Source organism: Arachis ipaensis, chromosome B05, assembly GCF_000816755.2.
Source record: "Arachis ipaensis cultivar K30076 chromosome B05, Araip1.1, whole genome shotgun sequence".
Taxonomy (NCBI): Eukaryota; Viridiplantae; Streptophyta; class Magnoliopsida; order Fabales; family Fabaceae; genus Arachis; species Arachis ipaensis.
The window spans coordinates 45,276,020-45,295,293 of NC_029789.2; the positions used below are offsets into that span (position 1 = coordinate 45,276,020).

At 37.1% G+C, this 19,274-nt stretch overlaps 2 protein-coding genes across 2 annotated transcripts in view; one reads left to right on the forward strand and one right to left on the reverse strand.

Annotated features, from left to right (window-relative positions):
• Positions 1-1,552, reverse strand: part of LOC107643592 (uncharacterized endoplasmic reticulum membrane protein C16E8.02) — a 3,033-nt gene extending 1,481 nt beyond the window's left edge. Inside the window, exon 1 of the mRNA XM_016347280.2 lies at positions 833-1,552. Coding sequence (XP_016202766.1) covers positions 833-1,189 — 357 coding nt within the window. The 5' untranslated portion in view covers positions 1,190-1,552. The remainder of the gene's footprint in view (positions 1-832) is intronic.
• Positions 2,387-3,452, forward strand: LOC110271992. Its single transcript, XM_021123735.1, has 2 exons — positions 2,387-2,458; positions 2,850-3,452. The coding sequence occupies exon 2, from the start codon at positions 2,865-2,867 to the stop codon at positions 3,339-3,341; it is 477 nt and encodes a 158-aa protein (XP_020979394.1). The 5' UTR covers positions 2,387-2,458; positions 2,850-2,864; the 3' UTR covers positions 3,342-3,452.

The window sequence follows — 19,274 nt, forward strand, 5'->3', positions numbered from 1 at the left end:
TTAGCCATTAATTATGATCTCTATGAATGCCTACCAAACTCGATGGTTATACTCTATGATAGTGGAGATGAGAATGAGTGAAAGCACAAATGTACAAGAAATGATGAGTTTAGGAACTAATGTACATAGTCAAAGTTATAGTAACTACAGAGTGAGAGTAAACGATCATGCCATAGCCAGAGACAACCCAAGTTACTTCACTATATGTAACAAGGCTTTGTTTGCTGTTTTCAAAGTTATTTTTTCATTGCATCTTATGTTTGATCATATTAACACATTGCTCTTTCATTTATAAGATTTTACCACTTAACACAAAATTTTCCATCTCAGAAAAGGTTGAACAGCACTCGCTGGACTTTTTTCTATCCCAATCTTAGCATGGTATGCTAAAGTAGTTTCTGATTCCATAGGTTACTTACATTGCGGTTAAGTTGGAAAATCATGTAGGGATGAAGAAAAGATGAATCAAAACAGGGGTCCTTCTCCATTATTTGTAGTCATAGATGAAAAACACATGTGACTTTATATAAAATCATTGACGTGCACAACTCAAACTCAGAGATAAACAGTTCATGATATTGGTACCAAAGCTTCTATAACTAAAATGTCTAGATTTCGATCTAGACTGTCATTCTAGATAGGAGTGATTATACCAACAACATGAAAGATAAATCTTATTTAACAAATTTCACCAACCATCAGCTAGAACTCGGTCAATCATTCAAGGGATAAATTAACGATTTTACTCAATAGAAGTTGAAGAGTTAAGAAAATAAGCAATAAAAAGAACAATCACAAGACAGTATCTCATTCTTATAATCTTATCATTTACCTTCCAAGCCAGAGAGAAGCCAAGTGGTCTTGCAACAAAACTGCTAACAACCCAACACAGAGCACAAAGCAAAGCACCCAAGGAACCAGCTTTAGGATCCAAGATTACATAATAAGCAGCGTAGATCAGAGCAACAATGAAGCCTACATTCCAAACCAAAACCACATGGCTCTGCCATAGAGAAAACTCAAGGTTTGGGAGATTGAAGAAGGGGGGGATGAAGTAGAGAATGACAAGTGCTGTGAAGAATATTGGCCAAACAAAGAACTCGTGGATTGCTATGTTAACTGGGTTGTTATGGTATGCTCCATAGAAAGCAAACTGGTCTTCAAGATTGAATAATCCAATCTTTCCCATCGAGTGGTTTTTGTTGGGGATTCTTGAAAAGAAATTAAATGGGAGCTATGAGAGAAGAATCAGGGAACACGGGATTTTTATGGTCAAGGTTTGACGAATAGGATGACGTAATTAACGTTTGGAATGAACGAGTGTAAAGTTGAGAATGTTTAGTAGTATAAATTAATACTGGTTAGGTTTGTTTAGAATGAGTGATTGATTGAACTGAAAAGCGGGGAAACAGAATCACCGATCATTCATATCGTATGTTGCTGAGATACTCTTAAGATAAGTCGTGGTAACTTACAAGGGACAAAGAAGGATCCATGGTAGGTCAAATAATCCGTCTCTGCACGCAGTGTCGGAGTGGGACGGGCAACTGTGACCAACGCCCGCTTATTTATTTTTTCTGGACCTTTCATTCAACCCAATTACTATTAAAATAAAAAAAAAACATTTATCAACTTGATATATACTAATATTTGTTTGATACAATTATAAAAATCTTTATTTTTTTTTCAAAAAAGAAAGAATAAAAAAAAATCATTGTGGCATGCCAAGTAGGCTGGCAGCATGGACCATATCCGCGGGTATCCAACTCGATACGCACCCTCCATAATATGTGTTATACTTAAATATGTTTAAAAATGTTACATATGAGAGTTGAACCAAAGACCTTAAACATGTGCAAAAAGTTCTTAACCACTGAACCAAATTTATAAATTTATAAGCTTTACTTATTAGTTTTGTCAAATATTTACAAAAAAGGAGAGATCAATTCAAAAGCAACCTTCAATCAAATAAACGGCGTCGTTGTACGTTTAGGGTCCAAATAAAGAAAAAAGCATCATTCAGTCCTTCACTTTCTCTCTCTTCGAACCATGGAAGCCTTCGCACACTAAGCCCTAGCCCCTTCGCCGAACAGCTTCGTCTTCGTCTCACTCATCGTCGTCGTCTTCGTCTGCACTTTGGGTGTTCGTCGTCTTTGCTTGTCTTCTACTCGCCGTCGTCCTCGTCTACCCTCTGCTCGCACCGTCGTCTTAGTCTGGTCGCCGAAGGTCAGCACTGCCTGCTCACTGCTCTTTATTCTTCGTTTTTTTCATGCGCTTTGTTTCTGGCTTTCTGTTCACTGCTCTGTTCTCTCTTTTTTTAACTACTCACTGCTCTGTTCTTTATTTTGTTGTGTTTGTGATTTGTGTTTGTAGTACTTGTTATTGAAGTGTGTTGTGATTTTGTGTTTGTGTTTGTGCTGATTCATCTGGTGATTCTGCTCGCCGCCTCAGATCGAAGGTTAGTGCTTGCTCACTTATTCTTGATTTTTTTTTAATTTTATTAATGCTTTGTTTAATATTCTATTGTGCTACTGTTTATGGGTGGGTTGTGATTATTTTGTGTAGTGATGTGCTGCTTTCTGTTTTATTAATGCATTTATTTGCCAATTTCCTTGGCATCTTTATCTTCGTACGGGTGATAGCTTACCATATTGTTATGGCTGATCCAAAGTATGAAGGGAACTAGGATACTTTATAGTTGTGATTTTTATGTTGTAGACTTAGCTATTTTTCTAATTGAAGTTAAGTTGATATAGAAAGGAACTTTCTTTTTTCTTTTTATTTTATTTTATATGTATGTGTGTAATTTGATTATGTAATTTGATTTTATTTGGACTATATATTTGTAGGGAATTCACTTCGAAATGTCAAGTACCAACATGGATGTAGTGGCACAAGATGTGGCTGCAGAAGAACAACAACAAGAACCTCCGGTGGAAGCAACTGCTAATTTTGTTCCAGATGAGTCTGCTTCGATTGAAAATAGCAACAAATCGAGTGTGAATAATGTTTATTGGCAATACTTTAGTCGATTTCAAGAGGAAAAAGACTGGAAGGCAAAATGCAATCATTGCAAATCTGTTCTTGGAGTCAATCCAAGAAATGGAACTACAAATTTGAAGAATCATGTGCTCCACTATTATAAAAGGATCAAATTAGCAAACTCTAGGCAATCAATAATTGCTGATTCATTGTCTAAACATGCAAGGAATGCTGCGGATGCTTTTGTATTTGATCCATCTTATACAAGAAGGTGTATTGCCAAGGCCATATGTATGCATGAGTACCCTTTATCTTTTGTGGAACATGTTAGAATGAAGGAAGTATATGCATCAATGTAACCAACTTTTAAGGTGCCTAGTCGAAACACAATCAAGAAGGACATTTTTGAAATGTATGAGTTGGAGAAGCTTAATATGACTAAGCTAATAGATGGAAATGATAGTCGAGTAGCAGTTACAACCGATATGTGGATTTCCAATCAAGAAAAAGGATACATGGTTGTCACGGCACACTACATTGATAGTTCATGGATTTTGCAAATGTGCGTATTAAGGTAATCTTCTAAATTATACTTCTAGTAATTGATATGACTTTCGATATTTTTTTACTTGAAATTAATTTATCTTTTAGATAATAATTGAAATATATTTTTGAACGATTTTTAGTTTTCCTTATGTTCCCGCTCCTCATACGAGTGAAGTGCTCTCGAATGCATTAATGAAAGTTTTGTTAGAGTGAAAAATAGATAGAAAATTGTCAACTATTATATTGGATAATTACTCTACTAATGATGCTATGGTTGATGAGTTGTTGGGGCGCTTAGATTCAAAATATTTGTTGTTGGGGGATTTCATGTTGCATATGCGTTGTTGTGCTCATATCTTGAACCTAATTGTGAAAGATGGTCTAAATTTAGTTAAGGAGAGTGTGAAAAAAATTCGTGGCAGTGTGGTGTATTGGACTTCAACCTCTAAAAGACATGAAACCTTTGTGAGTTGGTGTAGTAAGTCAAATGTTCAATTTACAAAAAAATTAGCTCTTGATTGTCCAACTAGATGGAACTCCACTTATGTGATGTTAGAGACTGCATGGTTGTATCGAAATGTGTATCCTCAATTAAGACAAAAAAGGATCCTAATTACAAAAGTTTGCCAAGCAATGAAGAGTGGGACCTTGCTAAAAAAATTTGTGGTAAATTAAAGTTGTTTTATGATGTGATGCAATTATTTTCTGGGACTCAAGTTCCAACAGCCAACATTTATTTTAACAAAGTATGTGATATAAATGTTGCCTTGAAAAAATGGTCTGCTTCTCCAAATCCACTGATTTGTAATATGACATGTAATATGAGGGTAAAATTTGATAAGTATTGGGAAGAAATTTATGGCATGATGGGTGTTGCTGTCATTCTAGATCCTAGGTATAAGCTTACTAGGCTTGAGTATAAATTCTCAATGTTATGTCAAAATCAAGATGAGTGCTCAAGTAAGATTGAGAGGATCAAATAGATATGCTATGACTTGCTTCATGAATACCAACAAAATCCGTCTAATTCAAGTAACGCATTTGAGGATTATACACAAGAGCTACAGATGAATGCAGAGCAAGATGATGATGCTGCTTACCAGTTGTATATTAGACAAAAGAAGAGGAAAAAGGGTTCATTTGTGAAGACTGAATTTGATCATTACATAGAGGAAGATGTTCATCCTTTGAGTGCCGACTTTGATATTTTAGCTTGGTGGAAAGTGAGTGGGGCTAGATTTCCAACACTTTAAAGAATTGCAAGAGATATATTTGCTATCCCTGTGTCTACTGTTGCTTCTGGGTCTTCTTTTAGCACAAATGATCGAGTAATTGCTCCTCATCGTGGTAGTCTTCATGAAGATATTGTGGAAGTTTTTATGTGTAATCAAAATTGGTTGTGGGCAGCACATCGTCAAAGAGGTTATTTATGATTTAACTTTTCTATTTGTTTATGGTAATGTTAAATTTATATATAGATTGATTAATAAATAAATTTATTATCTTTGATTTTTAGGTGGAAAACCTAATTATCAAACTGCAAATGATGATGATGATGATGATGCTGTATCTGAAGTCATAGACTAGTGATGGTGTTGTTGCAACAAATGGAATGCTCATGGAGACATGACATTAAATAATTTTATTTATGTTTATGTTATTTACTTAGACAAAGACTTTTATGTGTAATTTAATATTTGATGGTTATGTTGTGTATGAGATACTTATGTTATTTGTGGGATAATTTGTGTTGTTTGAATACTTGTGTTATTTGAATGCTCATGGGATAACTTCTGTTATTTGATGGTTATGTTGTGTGTGAGATATTTGTGTTATTTATGAGATACTTGTGTCATTATAATGTTTCTTTTTGTCAACCCGCGGGTAAGGTCAGATACCCGCGGGTTGAATGCGGATAGGGTTAGGGTTGGGTATTTCTCAACCTGCGGTAGGGTTGAGTGTTGGTTAAAAACTCAACCCACGGGTAAGGTTAGGGTTGGGTTCAAACCCTACCTAACCTACCCATTGCCACCCCTAATGCCAAGTCTGTTGGCCTAACTACCTACCATTATGTAGGGTAGCTCACATTTTGAAATCACTTAAGTAGTTTTTGTTTTGAGATGCTGAGACAGAAATTGGGAGACTGAGACTTATTATCATATTTGTTGGCCTGAAATTGAAACTAAAATTTCAGTTTTCGTCTCCAAAATTTTAGTGTTTCAGTACCTCTAGAAATTGGACACCTAAGAAACTAAAATTTTTTGGGACAGAAACTCAACTATAACTAATAATTTCCTCTAAAATTATCCTTAGCCCAAATTAATAATTTCAACTTTTCCCTTTGTGCTAATTTCTTTAGATCTTCTCATCTCCTTCCCGAGTAAAATGCAGGAGTCTGTACCACCATCAAAAATTCCTAGCGGAAGCCTCAACCTTGTTGCCGCCACAAGACTACTACAACCTTGTCATCGTCGAACCCACCATTAGTCATCGTCGAACCTTCGTCTTCGTAGTCACTGTGTTCATGTCATTCTTCAGTTCATGGTTTCCTCTTCAATCCTTTCTTCTCTTCTCTTCTATATTCGCTTTTGTGTTATTGTGAATGGGTGTTCTTCTCCTCTTGTACATGGGTGTCTTTTGGTAGTTTGTCTTCTTTGAGTGTTTATCTTTTTGTTGCAGTTTTACATGAACTTGTTTGCAGTTATATCAATTTGTAACTACAGAATTTGTCTTCTCTGGGTATATGAATTTTTACTAGCAATGTGATGAACTACTTGCATGATTAATTACTCGCGTTTATGCAGAATTTGTATTTGCAGTAAGATTGTCTTCTTTATATTCAATTTTGTTATTCATTCTATATTTAAGTGTGTTACTCATTCTAGATTTGTTAACTTCAATTTCTGATGAATTGGTTACTAAAATTGAGATGCAGTGATGATGAGGAAATTAAAATGCAGTGATGATCGAAATTTATTTCTCTCTTGATACAGAAAAATATTTTGTTTTTTGATGTGCTTGGCTGATGCCATACTATATTACTTTCTTTTGATGGATGTTTCATAGTATATTATTTTAAAAACATCAGTGTCTTGTTAAATATTTTCAACTTGCAAACACGCCTTTGATAATCATATGCTAATTAACCAAAATTATGAGAATGAGAATAGCTTTGGTTAAAATTCTAATATCACAAAAATAGCTTAATAAGAAATCTGTGTCCAAACGTGAATTTCATTTTTAGCATAGACAGGTGTGCTAATCCCGTCTTGGATTTGTTTACTAATTCGACAAAACTAATTTTCAAAATGTACTTGAAAACTCTTTCACATAGCTTTTTAAATCAACTAGATGGATGGGATTTTGTAAGTGTGCGACAATGCATAATTTTTTATTACCCTGGTTTAGGATACGTGACATATAGTCCGGATTAGGACAATTTTCGAAAATTATGTTTTCTCTTTAAGGAGCTGGATTGGATTTTTGAGTTTAAACTCTTTGATTAATCAATTGACCAAGACATTGGCAGTTGGTTAATTAAAGAGAAACAGAGGAGTCAAGACATCGGAAATTGGTTACTTTAGATTCGTCGTAAACAGAGATTTGCAAACTTTAGAACTAAGTTAACAAGGTTTAATTCTCCTGAGTACATGAACATCTCCAAAATCCTGGACATTCACTCTTACTGATTTCTCACAATTCACTCACTATCCGAAACATTCAGCACTCAAGCAACCTTTATTTCAAGCTTTTCAAGATTCCAGCAAGTCTCAACAATTCTCCAATCCAGGTTTTATTGATTTGATTGGTGATTTAATCCAATATTTGTGTGTTCAATCCTTTAATCCTCATGGGAACGATATCCACTCACCATGTTATTACTTGAACGATTCAGTGCACTTGCCGATATCCGTAAAATTCTGTTTTTGCTCATCGCAGCAGGATCATGATGTCTTCAAAGTACTTGCAAGATTAATACCTTTGATCCTTAAGCTTTGGTCCTAAGTTTAATCCTTTACCCTTCATTTTGATAAGAGGAAAGTGAATCCTTTCTCTTTCTTTTTTTCCTAAATTGTTGCAGCAGATTAAGGTAGCTTCAAGTAGCTATTTTGTTTGCACATTTTGGTTAATATAACTATAACACTTTTCTTCTAAACCAGATCAGAATTTGATTTTGTCTTTGACTCTATTATTTGACTTTTTTTCTCCAATGCCTTTTGATGAAAGATTTTGGTGCCAGCAAAAAGTAGTGAACCTCCTTTCACTTGCTTAATCCGAATTGGTAAAGCTCCAACTACATCAAATGTTTTTAACCATGCAACAAGCCATGTTGCTGATCTTGTTTAAATATGGGCTACCCAAACAAAAACTGTCTTTGACCTGCAAACATAAATCATACATCAAACACATTTTGGGCTTTTAACCCAATCAAACATCTATATTTGTCATCATCAAAGATTAAGTTATTATTTAACCAAGTTGGATTGCTCGAGTGGTCAACTCACTCGTCCGCTTAAGCAAGTGTCGGGAGTTCGAATTCTTCCTTGTGCATGCAGCAACTCATTGGCCAGCGGCAGACCCTTAAATGAAACTCAGATCCGCAACGGATTAGTTCTTAACCTGTCGAGTTGAGAGATACCGTGGAAAACAAAAAAAAGATTAAGTTATTATTTCATAAACTCAACAATAACTTTGATATCTCATTAGAGATTTTGGTTTAGGTAAAATTGTCGAACCACATAAATTTTTTGTGTCATTTTGTTATTTTTGCTTGGGTTCTTGCGCAATTCTGCTTAAATTGCTAATGCCTTTTATGTCAGCATTTTCTAAATTTGTGCACGAAGAAAAAGTAAAAAAAAAATTATTGAGACCAATATTTGAAGTGTATGCACGAAAATGCAAAATAGTTTATGCAAAAAAGGAGCAATGGCGAGAGAACCATGAATGGGTGGCTGAGTGTATGATTTAAGAGTTGTGAGCTGAGAGAAAAAAAAGAAAATAAAAAAAGAAAATCACTTAATTTATTTGATTGCTATTATCACAAAATTGTTCCATTATAGAATTTTAACTTTATATAGTTCACTGGATATTTTTTTGCAAATTAAAGATATTTACAATTAAGAACTTAATTGAATCTTTAACCATATTTTTTTTAGAAGAAATATTTTATTAATTTTAATTTTTTTGACATAAAAAATTGAGTAAAGGACAAATTCGTCCCTGACCTTTTTTACCGCGAACATTTTCGTCCCCGAGGATTAGGAAATACTTAAATGTCCCTGACCCCGTAAAAAACTGGACATTTTTACCCCTCCGTTAGAGTGTCTCCGTTTGCCTTGACGAAAAATGGTGACGTGGCTCCCGTGGCGCTGAGCTGGCCGAAACGGGCTGCCACGTCGGATGGGCTTTCCAAAAGAGGACAAATGTGTCTCCAGAGTCAAAAATGCTGCCGTTAGAGCCCCCATCCACAATGTATGAAATACTGGAGCCCAAATCTTTCGAATGCATTCTGAGGGTGAAGCAGGAGAAGGAAGAAATGGAGCATTCCGACCATGGCATCCGAAGGTGTGTCCTCAAGCTCGAGAAGAGGCCCAGTTCCGACTGGCAATGATGGAAAAGAGAGTGTGTCACCAAAGTGCTTCTGTGGAGAGAACGCAATCCTGTTCATGTCGAGGATGACCAGCAATCCAAACATATTATTTTTGGGATGTCCCTTTTACAAGATATGCAAAGAAAATCTGTGTAACTCCGTTTGTGTTAGGGTTTATCCTCAATTCCTGATTTTCTGAGCTTTGAGGATTGATTTTGTGTAGGTAAGACAATCATGTTGCAAGTATTTTTTGTGGCTGGACGAGCACATAGCTGGTCTTGGTGTTGGTGTTACAAGGTACCTGGGGCAGGAGCAAATTTTGCATGGTGAAGAGCATCACTGGAACAAAGACATGGAAAACAGGATAATGTTGTTGGAGAAGAGGATAGAAGCGTTAGAGGTTAAAAAAAATCCATTTGGGTGGAGCATATGTGTGATGTTTGTTGTCCTGATATTTGCTTTATTTAGTTGTAAGAAATGATGTAAGACATGCGAAATGTTGAAAATAAAATGTATTAATCAGTTGTGTATCTGGTATCACTTTGGGTCATGTTTGCGATTATGTATGTATGAAACGAAAGTTGGCAAAATTACAGGAAATCAAAGTTTCAACCACTGATATTTAGAGTCTGAAACTATACATTCATCATGTAAACTGACATCAAAATCAAAGGAAACTAGTATGTCATGCTACCATTAACATCTTCTTACTTCACAAGTAAAGTTTGAACCAAAATAAAGACCCAAACAAAAAAAAGGAAATTGTATCTAGAATTTGTGGTTATCACTTACATTGAGTCACACCTAAACAAAAAAAAAAAAAGCTTAATATCGTCAGCCTTCACTCATGTTGATTCCTTAGATGTTGGGTCAGTTGGTGTTGTTGTTTGGGAGACTTCCTGAGCTGGTGCTACCTGCGGTGTGCTAGACTGTCCTTGAACCAGTGGTGCCGATGGCCTGAAGATCTTCTGCTTTGGTCTGAATTTTGATGGTTTTGGGCGAGAAGTGTTGTTAACCATCGATGGAACCTTGCCTAGATCTTTACATGGAGGGATTGTAGTTGGGGCTGGTGGCCTGCATGGAGTGACTCTTGCTCCCGGATGTGCTATCACAAGTGTGGATCTAGTAAACCTGGATGGAGCTGGTGCAACATTTGCAGGATTTGGTGCAGCTGCACTCATAACCTGCACGCAGGAGCAGACCAACCCATGGGAAAAAATAAAACACATCAACTGGGTTCAAACAAGTCATATATCAAATTGATCACAAAGACAACAAATTAAATAGTTACAGTAGTTGGTTGTTGCAGGGGTGTTGCTTGGTTGGCTACTTGAAGAATCCTTGAGAGTTAATGAACATGATCTATTAGTATGATAATAAGACAGATTAGTCCCCTAAGTTTTCTATACTAAGACATACTGATCCTTGAGGAATTCTATACTAATACTCATTAATCCCTAACCTATGTGGCAGTAAGACAGATCAGTCCCTGCCAAAGTTATTTCTAAATCAGCAATTCTATAGGAGTGTGTAATTCAAACCAGAAATAGAGAATGTAAACTTACCCCTGGAGATGGAGCTGACTGTGACAAAGGAAGCACAACCAGTTGTTGGGAGCTGCTTCCTCCTTTCTTCTTAGGCTTCTTTGTTTTCGGCTTCTAGTTGGGGTTTGATGGAGCTCCCTTGCAGGTTTTGTAGTTGTGACCCTTTTCACCACACTTACTGCAAGCCACCGAGAATGACTTCTTCAATTTTCCCCCTTGCATCAATGGCTCAACAGGATCTTTCTGTCTGTTGTGAACTTTTGGCCGGCCAATAGGTCTCTTGATGATGGGGGATTCTGGTTGTGAGTAGTCAGTTCGGGGCCAGAATTCTGCACTGGGACTGGTTTGATGCAATGTGAATAAGTCCTCTTGAATAATTCCATACACAACCAGGGGTGCACATAATCTTCTGCCCTGTCATGCCTCTTCACTATAGCAGCAAGTGCATGTGTGCATAGCATCCCTAACCAAAAAATGTATTCAGTTTGATCGCAGATTAAAGAGTAGTTAAATTACAGGTGAACAAACAATTAACAATTCATAGTCAAGGCATTCTAAGTAGATTTCTTGTTTACCAGTAAGTTGCCATCGATTGCAGGAGCAGGTGTATTAAATGAGGTCCACATCAACCTTGCTTCCTTTGCGGCTCACCTCAAACTTTTTTCTTTCATTATCTCCAACCCACTCTGCCGTCCACTTTGTGCTAAGAGTAACTAATTTTTCCATCCGTTTTTGCTGAACTGGTGCTAGTTTACCAAGGTGATTTTCCAATACTCCCTTGTGGTTTACCATCCTCTTCATCAGGTAACACCTGATTTCTTCACACATAGTGAGGATTGGCTTGCAGCGATAGTTAACAATTTTCGCATTGAACACCTCACACATGTTGTTAGTGAGGTTATCAACCTTTGGCCCATGCGAAAAATATGCCTTGACCCATGTCTCTGGCTCAAACTTGGAGAGGTACTGATGAGCAGATTTTTGACGGTTTAGAATTTCACAAATGAATTCTCGTTGCAAGTATAGTTTCTAAACCAACAATAATCTTTTCATACAAAAGATTGTTTGTCATAAGTAACAAACCCCTAAAGTTAATAACCGAAGTATTCAAACCTCGGGTCGTTCTCCCTAGGAATTGTAATGAAGTGTTTTGTTATTGGTTGTGAGTTATTTTTGGGGTTTTAATAAGAAACATGAAAAATAAATGGCAAGAAAGTAAACTAAGGCCTAAAAAGGTCTTGGCAAGGGTTGGTGGTCAAGGATCTCTATCCTAATCACTGACCACAATATGAGAATTGGCAAGGATTAATCTCATTAAATCATCCTCTAACTAGTAGTAAAGGAAAGTCAAATGAGCTATATCAATCCTAGTCCATAAGTCCTAACTCTCCACTAATTCAATTAGTGAGAACTAGAGTCAATGGATCCCAATCATCAATTACTTGGACATTAGTAACTCAAGAGTTCCTAAGTTACCTTTCCAAGCCAAGAACATAAAACTCTACTCTAAAATCCAACCAAGCATTTCATCAAACACTTGGAAGGCATAAAAGGAAAGCATAGTAAATCAACAACAAGAACAAAATCTAACAGCAATTATTGCAAAGAATTAACAACAACAATTAAAGGAAACAAGATCTACATGAATTACCTCCTATAGAATTGAAAGAAAATGGAAGGAACAATAGTAGATCTACAACAAAACATAAGAACAACATAAAGGAAATTACAACAAAAAAATGGAAGAAGAATGAATGTAACAACAAAGAATTGAGAGGTAAAAGGAGATGAAAGCATGAATTAAAATCTAGATCTAAGATTATTGAACTAAACCTAATCCTAATTCTAGAGAGAAGTGAGAGCTTCTCTCTCTAGAAACTAACTCTCACTAATCCTAATGAGTGTGTATGATTGGAATCCCCCTTTGCTCTTCAATCCTTGGCTTTAAACAGCAGTTTAGGCGCCAAAGTTGGTTGAGATTGGGCCCCACAACCCTTGAGAATTTGTTGGTCATGTTTTCATTAAAAAAATCATAAACCAGCACCGACGCGTACGCGCACAGCACGCGTACGCGTCCATGGGGTGATTCGCAGGTGCGCGCAAGCGCCAGGTGCGCGCGCGCGTCCATGGGCGAGTTCAACTTCTTTGACTTTTCATGATTTCTCCACTTTGCATGCTTTCCTCTTCACTCCTTTGATCCATTCCTAGCCTTTTCAATCTGAAATCACTAATAAACATATCAAGGCATCTAGTGGAATCAAAGGGAGATTAAAACCATCAAATTAAGGGTCTAAAAGTATGTTTTCACATCTAAGCACAAATAAGGAGACAATCACAAAACCATGCTAATTCATTGAATAAATGTGGGTAAAAGGTATTAAAATCTCTTAAAATCAATACAAGATAAACCGTCAAAACGGGGTTTATCAACCTCCCCACACTTAAACCAAGCATGTCCTCATGCTTAAACCAAGCATGAAGTAAGGGTATGGCGTTTATTCAATGGAAACTAACTAAATGCAGTCTATCTATATGCAACTATCTAGATGAATGCAATTGCTTGGTCAAAATAAATCATTTCCCAAGAAGCATATATGCACAAGGGCTAAGGACTAGCAAGCCTAATCCACAATTGAATTGAGTTATTAAATATTTTTACAAACTTGCATGAAAAGAGATGATCATAGGTGAAAACATGTAATTGAGCATCAAACCCTCACCGGTAGTGTTTGCACTCTATTCGCTCAAGTGTTTAGGGTCGATTCTCTCAATTCTCCCCTAATCATGCTTTCCAAGATTTGTTTTTCTTCTAACAATCGACATACATTTCATGCATGCATAGGAAGATAAAAGGTAAGGCCATTTGGGTAAGTGAGCTAATGAAATGATGGCCTCAATCATATAAATGCATGAATACACAAAATAATGGACATAAAGAATCAAACAAATCAAGGATTACAATCATAGAAAGAGAATAATGCACACAAGAAGGAAAAATAAATGGTTATAAGATGTAACCACACCATTAGGCTCAAATCTCATTTGCTTGTGTTCTTAGCTCAAAAACATGATCCACAATATATATAATTCAAGCAAGTTCTATGAAAGGTTTTCACTCAAATCAATTGAGATGCCCTATAGATAGAAATCTTGAAAAATTTCATTATTTGAAAAATTTCATTATTTTGATTAAGCTTATTGTGTATGCATATGCAAAAATAAGAAAATGAAAGTAAAAATCCTAAAAACCTAAAATGAAATGCAAAAGTGTTGGGATTAGAAATTTGTCACCCAAAATCGCCAACCGGTCGGACGACCGTGACTAAGCTTATTGTGTATATATATGCAAAAATAAGAAAATGAAAGTAAAAATCCTAAAAACCTAAAAATGAAATGCAAAAGTGTTGGGATTAGAAATTTGTCACCCAAAATCGCCGACCGGTCGGACGACCTCCCCACACTTAAAAGTTTGCACCGTCCTCGGTGCACTCAAAGATGAGCAAGGGGGTACGGTGAGTCTCTGGATTACTATGTGTTCTTTCTTCCGCTTCCATGGTTGCTTGTGGTGCATTCGTTATGAAAAACAAAAATATAACACCATAAGATGAGAAGATATAAAAGCAAGGAAGCATACATTATTGGAATGAGGTAAATCACTAGAATTGAGTGAGTGAATTAGTGTGACATTAAGAAATATTAGGTGTGTGAATTCTAAATTGCGCGGTTTAGAATACACATTAGCATAAAAGCTATGTCACAAAAGAAGCATGCACTTCGCTTATCCTAGTGTGCTTGAGATGCTTTGAGTAAACTTGTAAGGTAAAACAAGTATTAGAGGAGCATGAAAGCATTCAAGTCAAACACATATGGATGCATATGATCATAAAATATAATGCATTAAGGTAAATGCACAACATCATCCATCAAGAGGTTGCCTAATCGAGGAAAAGGATTCAAATTACATGGTGGCCAAATCATGAAATTATAGCATTTAGTCATAAGGGATATAGCAATGTATAGTAAACAAAGTCAATACTCCAACACTTATGATGAAAAGAGAGAAAAAAAATAAAAAGAAAACTAAACTAAAACTAACTAACTAACTAACTAACTAATTAACTAACTAACTAACTAACTAACAACCAACTAAAATAAATGGTTATCGATGGTGTTTGGAAGTGTTGGATGAGGGGTAGGAGAAGGGAAGAAAAAAGGAGAAGGAAAGAATTGGAAAGAGGAGAAGAAAAGAAGTGGATGGGAGAAAGGGTATCCACGCGTACGCACGCATGGCGCGCGCGCATCGTTGGCTTATTTTAAGAGTGGCGCATACGCGTCATGTGCGCGTGTGCGCAAGTGGGGTTTGTGCCAGAGGCACAACGTTGGCGCGGCGCAGGCATAACTCTCTGGAAAATGTATGGAGGTTGGAACTTCTCAATCCACGCGTACGCACGCATGGCGCGCGCGCGTGGATGGTTGAAAATGCTGGAAGTGCGCGTACGCGCCATGTACGCGTACGCGTGGATGGTGCTCTGTTTTTCAAAAAGTTTTTTTCTATGTTTTTGCACCAATCCAAGCATTCCAAACCTCCAAACAGCTACCAAAACACCATAAAACCTTATTTAACATACTTAAACTACCAAACACTCCTTTTTCTAAGGACTTCCACCTCTTCACAAGATCTCTTACTTTCAATCCTTTGTTCAACAATTTTATCTAAACCTTTTTCCTTACTCAAATCACAAATGGGAGGACGAGAGAGATTTACCTCCATATTGCTATCAAATCCAATGGGGGAAAGTTCTTCATGTTCAAAGGATTCTTCACCACTAAGACTTGATGCTTGATCTCCATCACCAAGGGAACTCAATGCTTGCTCTATCCCATCCAATTCTTCATAAGAGATATGCCTTGGAGGTTGTGCACATTTCTCCTTAGCATCAAATTTAATCATCTTGGAAGGGTTTTCTTCAACTCTATGTTCCCAAGGATGTTCCGCATCTCCTAAGTCTTCAATCACTTCTTCCTCTTGTTCAATAATCTCTACCTCCTCCTCTTGTTGCATTACTTGCTTTAACTCCTCTTCTTCACCTTGGAGCTTCAAGTTCACTCCCTCACTAAGCTCCTTGGTTGCTTCTCCACATTCCACAATGGAAGTGCCTTGATCGCATAGGCTTAGGCGGGATGAGACTATGTTGCTAATGGCTTCTACCATGATAGCCGTTTTTGCTCTTAACTCCTCAAATTTCTTTTCATCCTCCTCGTGTCGCCTTGAGATATGAGATCCAAGATCCCTTAATTCTAGCATAAAGGCTTCATCGGGGGGTGATGGTGGAAGAGAGGGTTCATTGTTTGAGGGAAAGGTATTATCATCGGAAGGTGATTCTTCTTGGTAAGGTTGTGGTGGTTCAATATTTTCCATTCTTTCCATTTGTTGCACAAAACACTCCATGGTTGCCTAAAATTGATCCAATGTCTCCTTGAAACGATCCCTTGACTCTTGTTCTTCTTGGATATCATGAGTAGGATCATATGACTCTTGGGTTGGAGGGCATGAATATTCTTCCATGGGAGGTTGTGGTGGAAAGTAGAATTCATCTTGTGGTTGAAAATTTGCATGCATTGGAGGTGGTTTATCTTGGTAATAATATGGAGGGGGTTGCTCTTGAAAACGTTGATGTTGGAGTGGTGGTGGTTCTATGTGTGGTTCATATGGCTCATATGATTGTTGGTAGAATGGATATGGATTAGGGTCATATGAAGATGGTTGGTGAAAGGTGGCTTGTGAGTATGGTTGATGGCTATGTTGAGGATATGGCTCATAGGTGTATGGTGGTGGTTCTTGGAAGTCACAAGGGGATTCACCATAGCCATTGGATTGGCATGCATCATAGAATGGCTCTTCTTCATAGTGCATTGGTGGAGGTTGTTGCCATGCGGATTGATCATATGCATATGGCTCCTCCCACCTTTGGCTATCCCATCCTTGATGCACATCTTCATTGAGGTTCTCATTTCCTACAACATAGTTAGAACCAAACTCATAGCCAAAGTGAGAACTCATGATAGCAAGAGAGAAGAAAAATAAAAATCAAATAAGAAACAAAGAAAACCAAATCCTAAAACTAGCAAGAACTCACAAAAGCAATATTCACAATATTCACATATATACAATAACCAATAACATAACACCATTGCAACTCCCCGGCAACGGCACCATTTTGATGAGCAGATTTTTGACGGTTTAGAATTTCACAAATGAATTCTCGTTGCAAGTATAGTTTCTAAACCAACAATAATCTTTTCATACAAAAGATTGTTTGTCATAAGTAACAAACCCCTAAAATTAATAACCGAAGTATTCAAACCTCGGGTCGTTCTCCCTAAGAATTGTAATGAAGTGTTTTGTTATTGGTTGTGAGTTATTTTTGGGGTTTTAATAAGAAACATGAAAAATAAATGGCAAGAAAGTAAACTAAGGCCTAAAAAGGTCTTGGCAAGGGTTGGTGGTCAAGGATCTCTATCCTAATCACTGACCACAATATGAGAATTGGCAAAGATTAATCTCATTAAATCATCCTCTAACTAGTAGTAAAGGAAAGTCAAATGAGCTATATCAATCCTAGTCCATAAGTCCTAACTCTCCACTAATTCAATTAGTGAGAACTAGAGTCAATGGATCCCAATCATCAATTACTTGGACATTAGTAACTCAAGAGTTCTTAAGTTACCTTTCCAAGCCAAGAACATAAAACTCTACTCTAAAATCCAACCAAGCATTTCATCAAACACTTGGAAGGCATAAAAGGAAAGCATAGTAAATCAACAACAAGAACAAAATCTAACAGCAATTATTGCAAAGAATTAACAACAACAATTAAAGGAAACAAGATCTACATAAATTACCTCCTATAGAATTGAAAGAAAATGGAAGGAACAATAGTAGATCTACAATAAAACATAAGAACAACATAAAGGAAATTACAACAAAAGAATGGATGAAGAATGAATGTAACAACAAAGAATTGAGAGGTAGAAGGAGATGAAAGCATGAATTAAAATCTAGATCTAAGATTATTGAACTAAACCTAATCCTAATTCTAGAGAGAAGTGAGAGCTTCTCTCTCTAGAAACTAACTCTCACTAATCCTAATGAGTGTGTATGATTGGAATCCCCCTTTGCTCTTCAATCCTTGGCTTTAAACAGCAGTTTAGGCGCCAAAGTTGATTGAGATTGGGCCCCACAACCCTTGAGAATTCGTTGGTCACGTTTTCATTAAAAAATCATAAACCAGCACCGACCCGTACGCGCACAGCACGCGTACGCGTCCATGGGGTGATTCGCAGGTGCGCGCGCGCGTCCATGGGCGAGTTCAACTTCTTTGACTTTTCATGATTTCTCCACTTTGCATGCTTTCCTCTTCACTCCTTTGATCCATTCCTAGCCTTTTCAATCTGAAATCACTAACAAATATATCAAGGCATCTAGTGGAATCAAAAGGAGATTAAAACCATCAAATTAAGGGTCTAAAAGAATGTTTTCACATCTAAGCACAAATAAGGAGACAATCACAAAACCATGCTAATTCATTGAATAAATGTGGGTAAAAGGTATTAAAATCTCTTAAAATCAATACAAGATAAACTGTCAAAACGGGGTTTATCAGGTACTCCCAAGCCCCCTGATTCACTGTTTTCAGCCTTTCCATACAGTCCTTGAATTCTGGAACTGTTGTGCATCTGGCACACTCCCAGACAACCTCTCTTATGTATAAATCCTTGAACCTATTTATGAAGTTCTTCCACATGTGCATGACGCAGTTCCTGTGCCTGGCCTGTGACATTACCTCCTTTAAGGCAGGGAGTAAACCCTGCATTGAATGGGAGCAGCAAACATTTACAATTCAGCAAATATATAAAAGGTACAATAATCAACCATTAATGCATCATACCTTCTGTTGGTCTGAAATGAAGTTCCAGGCGTGGTTTGTTTCGTCTCCTATGTCTGCCTGAAGGTTAGTCAGGAACCACTTTCAGGCATCCTTTGTCTCAGCCCTGACAACCCCATATGCAACAACATAGAATTGGTTGTTTGCGTCTTGGGCAACTGCTGATACTGATAGAAGCCACCCCATGTAGTATGTCTTCAGAAAGCAACCATCCAGGTGTAGCAAAGGCCTGCACCCTTCCTTGAACCCTCACTTACAGGCATCTAAGCATATGTATATCTTGTCAAAAACAGGGGGGATTCTGGAATTGTCATAAGTTTCAATCTTGCAGTAGATCCTGGATTACTATTCAAAATCTGCTCACAATAGTCCCTTGTCCTCTTGTATTGTTCCTTCTCGTTTCCCATTATCTTATCTCTGGCCTCAAATACTACTCTATACACCATCTTGGGATGGGGAGCTAACAAAAATTTCTCCCTTAGGAATTCAGTTGCCTCCCTAGTGGTCATATGTGGTTGGGTAGCCATCCGCTTCACTATCTTCCTGCTTATCCAATGCTGGTCAGCTGCGTTGCTCCCTAAATCTCTTGCACAACTATGCTCTGGTTGGTACGTCTTAACTTGGTAACATTGCAAGATTAAGACAGGTGAACCAAGAAATTGCACT

Bases quoted from the DNA above. Each gene is read 5' to 3' on its own strand.
- LOC110271992 (XM_021123735.1), top strand. From the start codon at position 2,865: ATGTCAAGTACCAACATGGATGTAGTGGCACAAGATGTGGCTGCAGAA.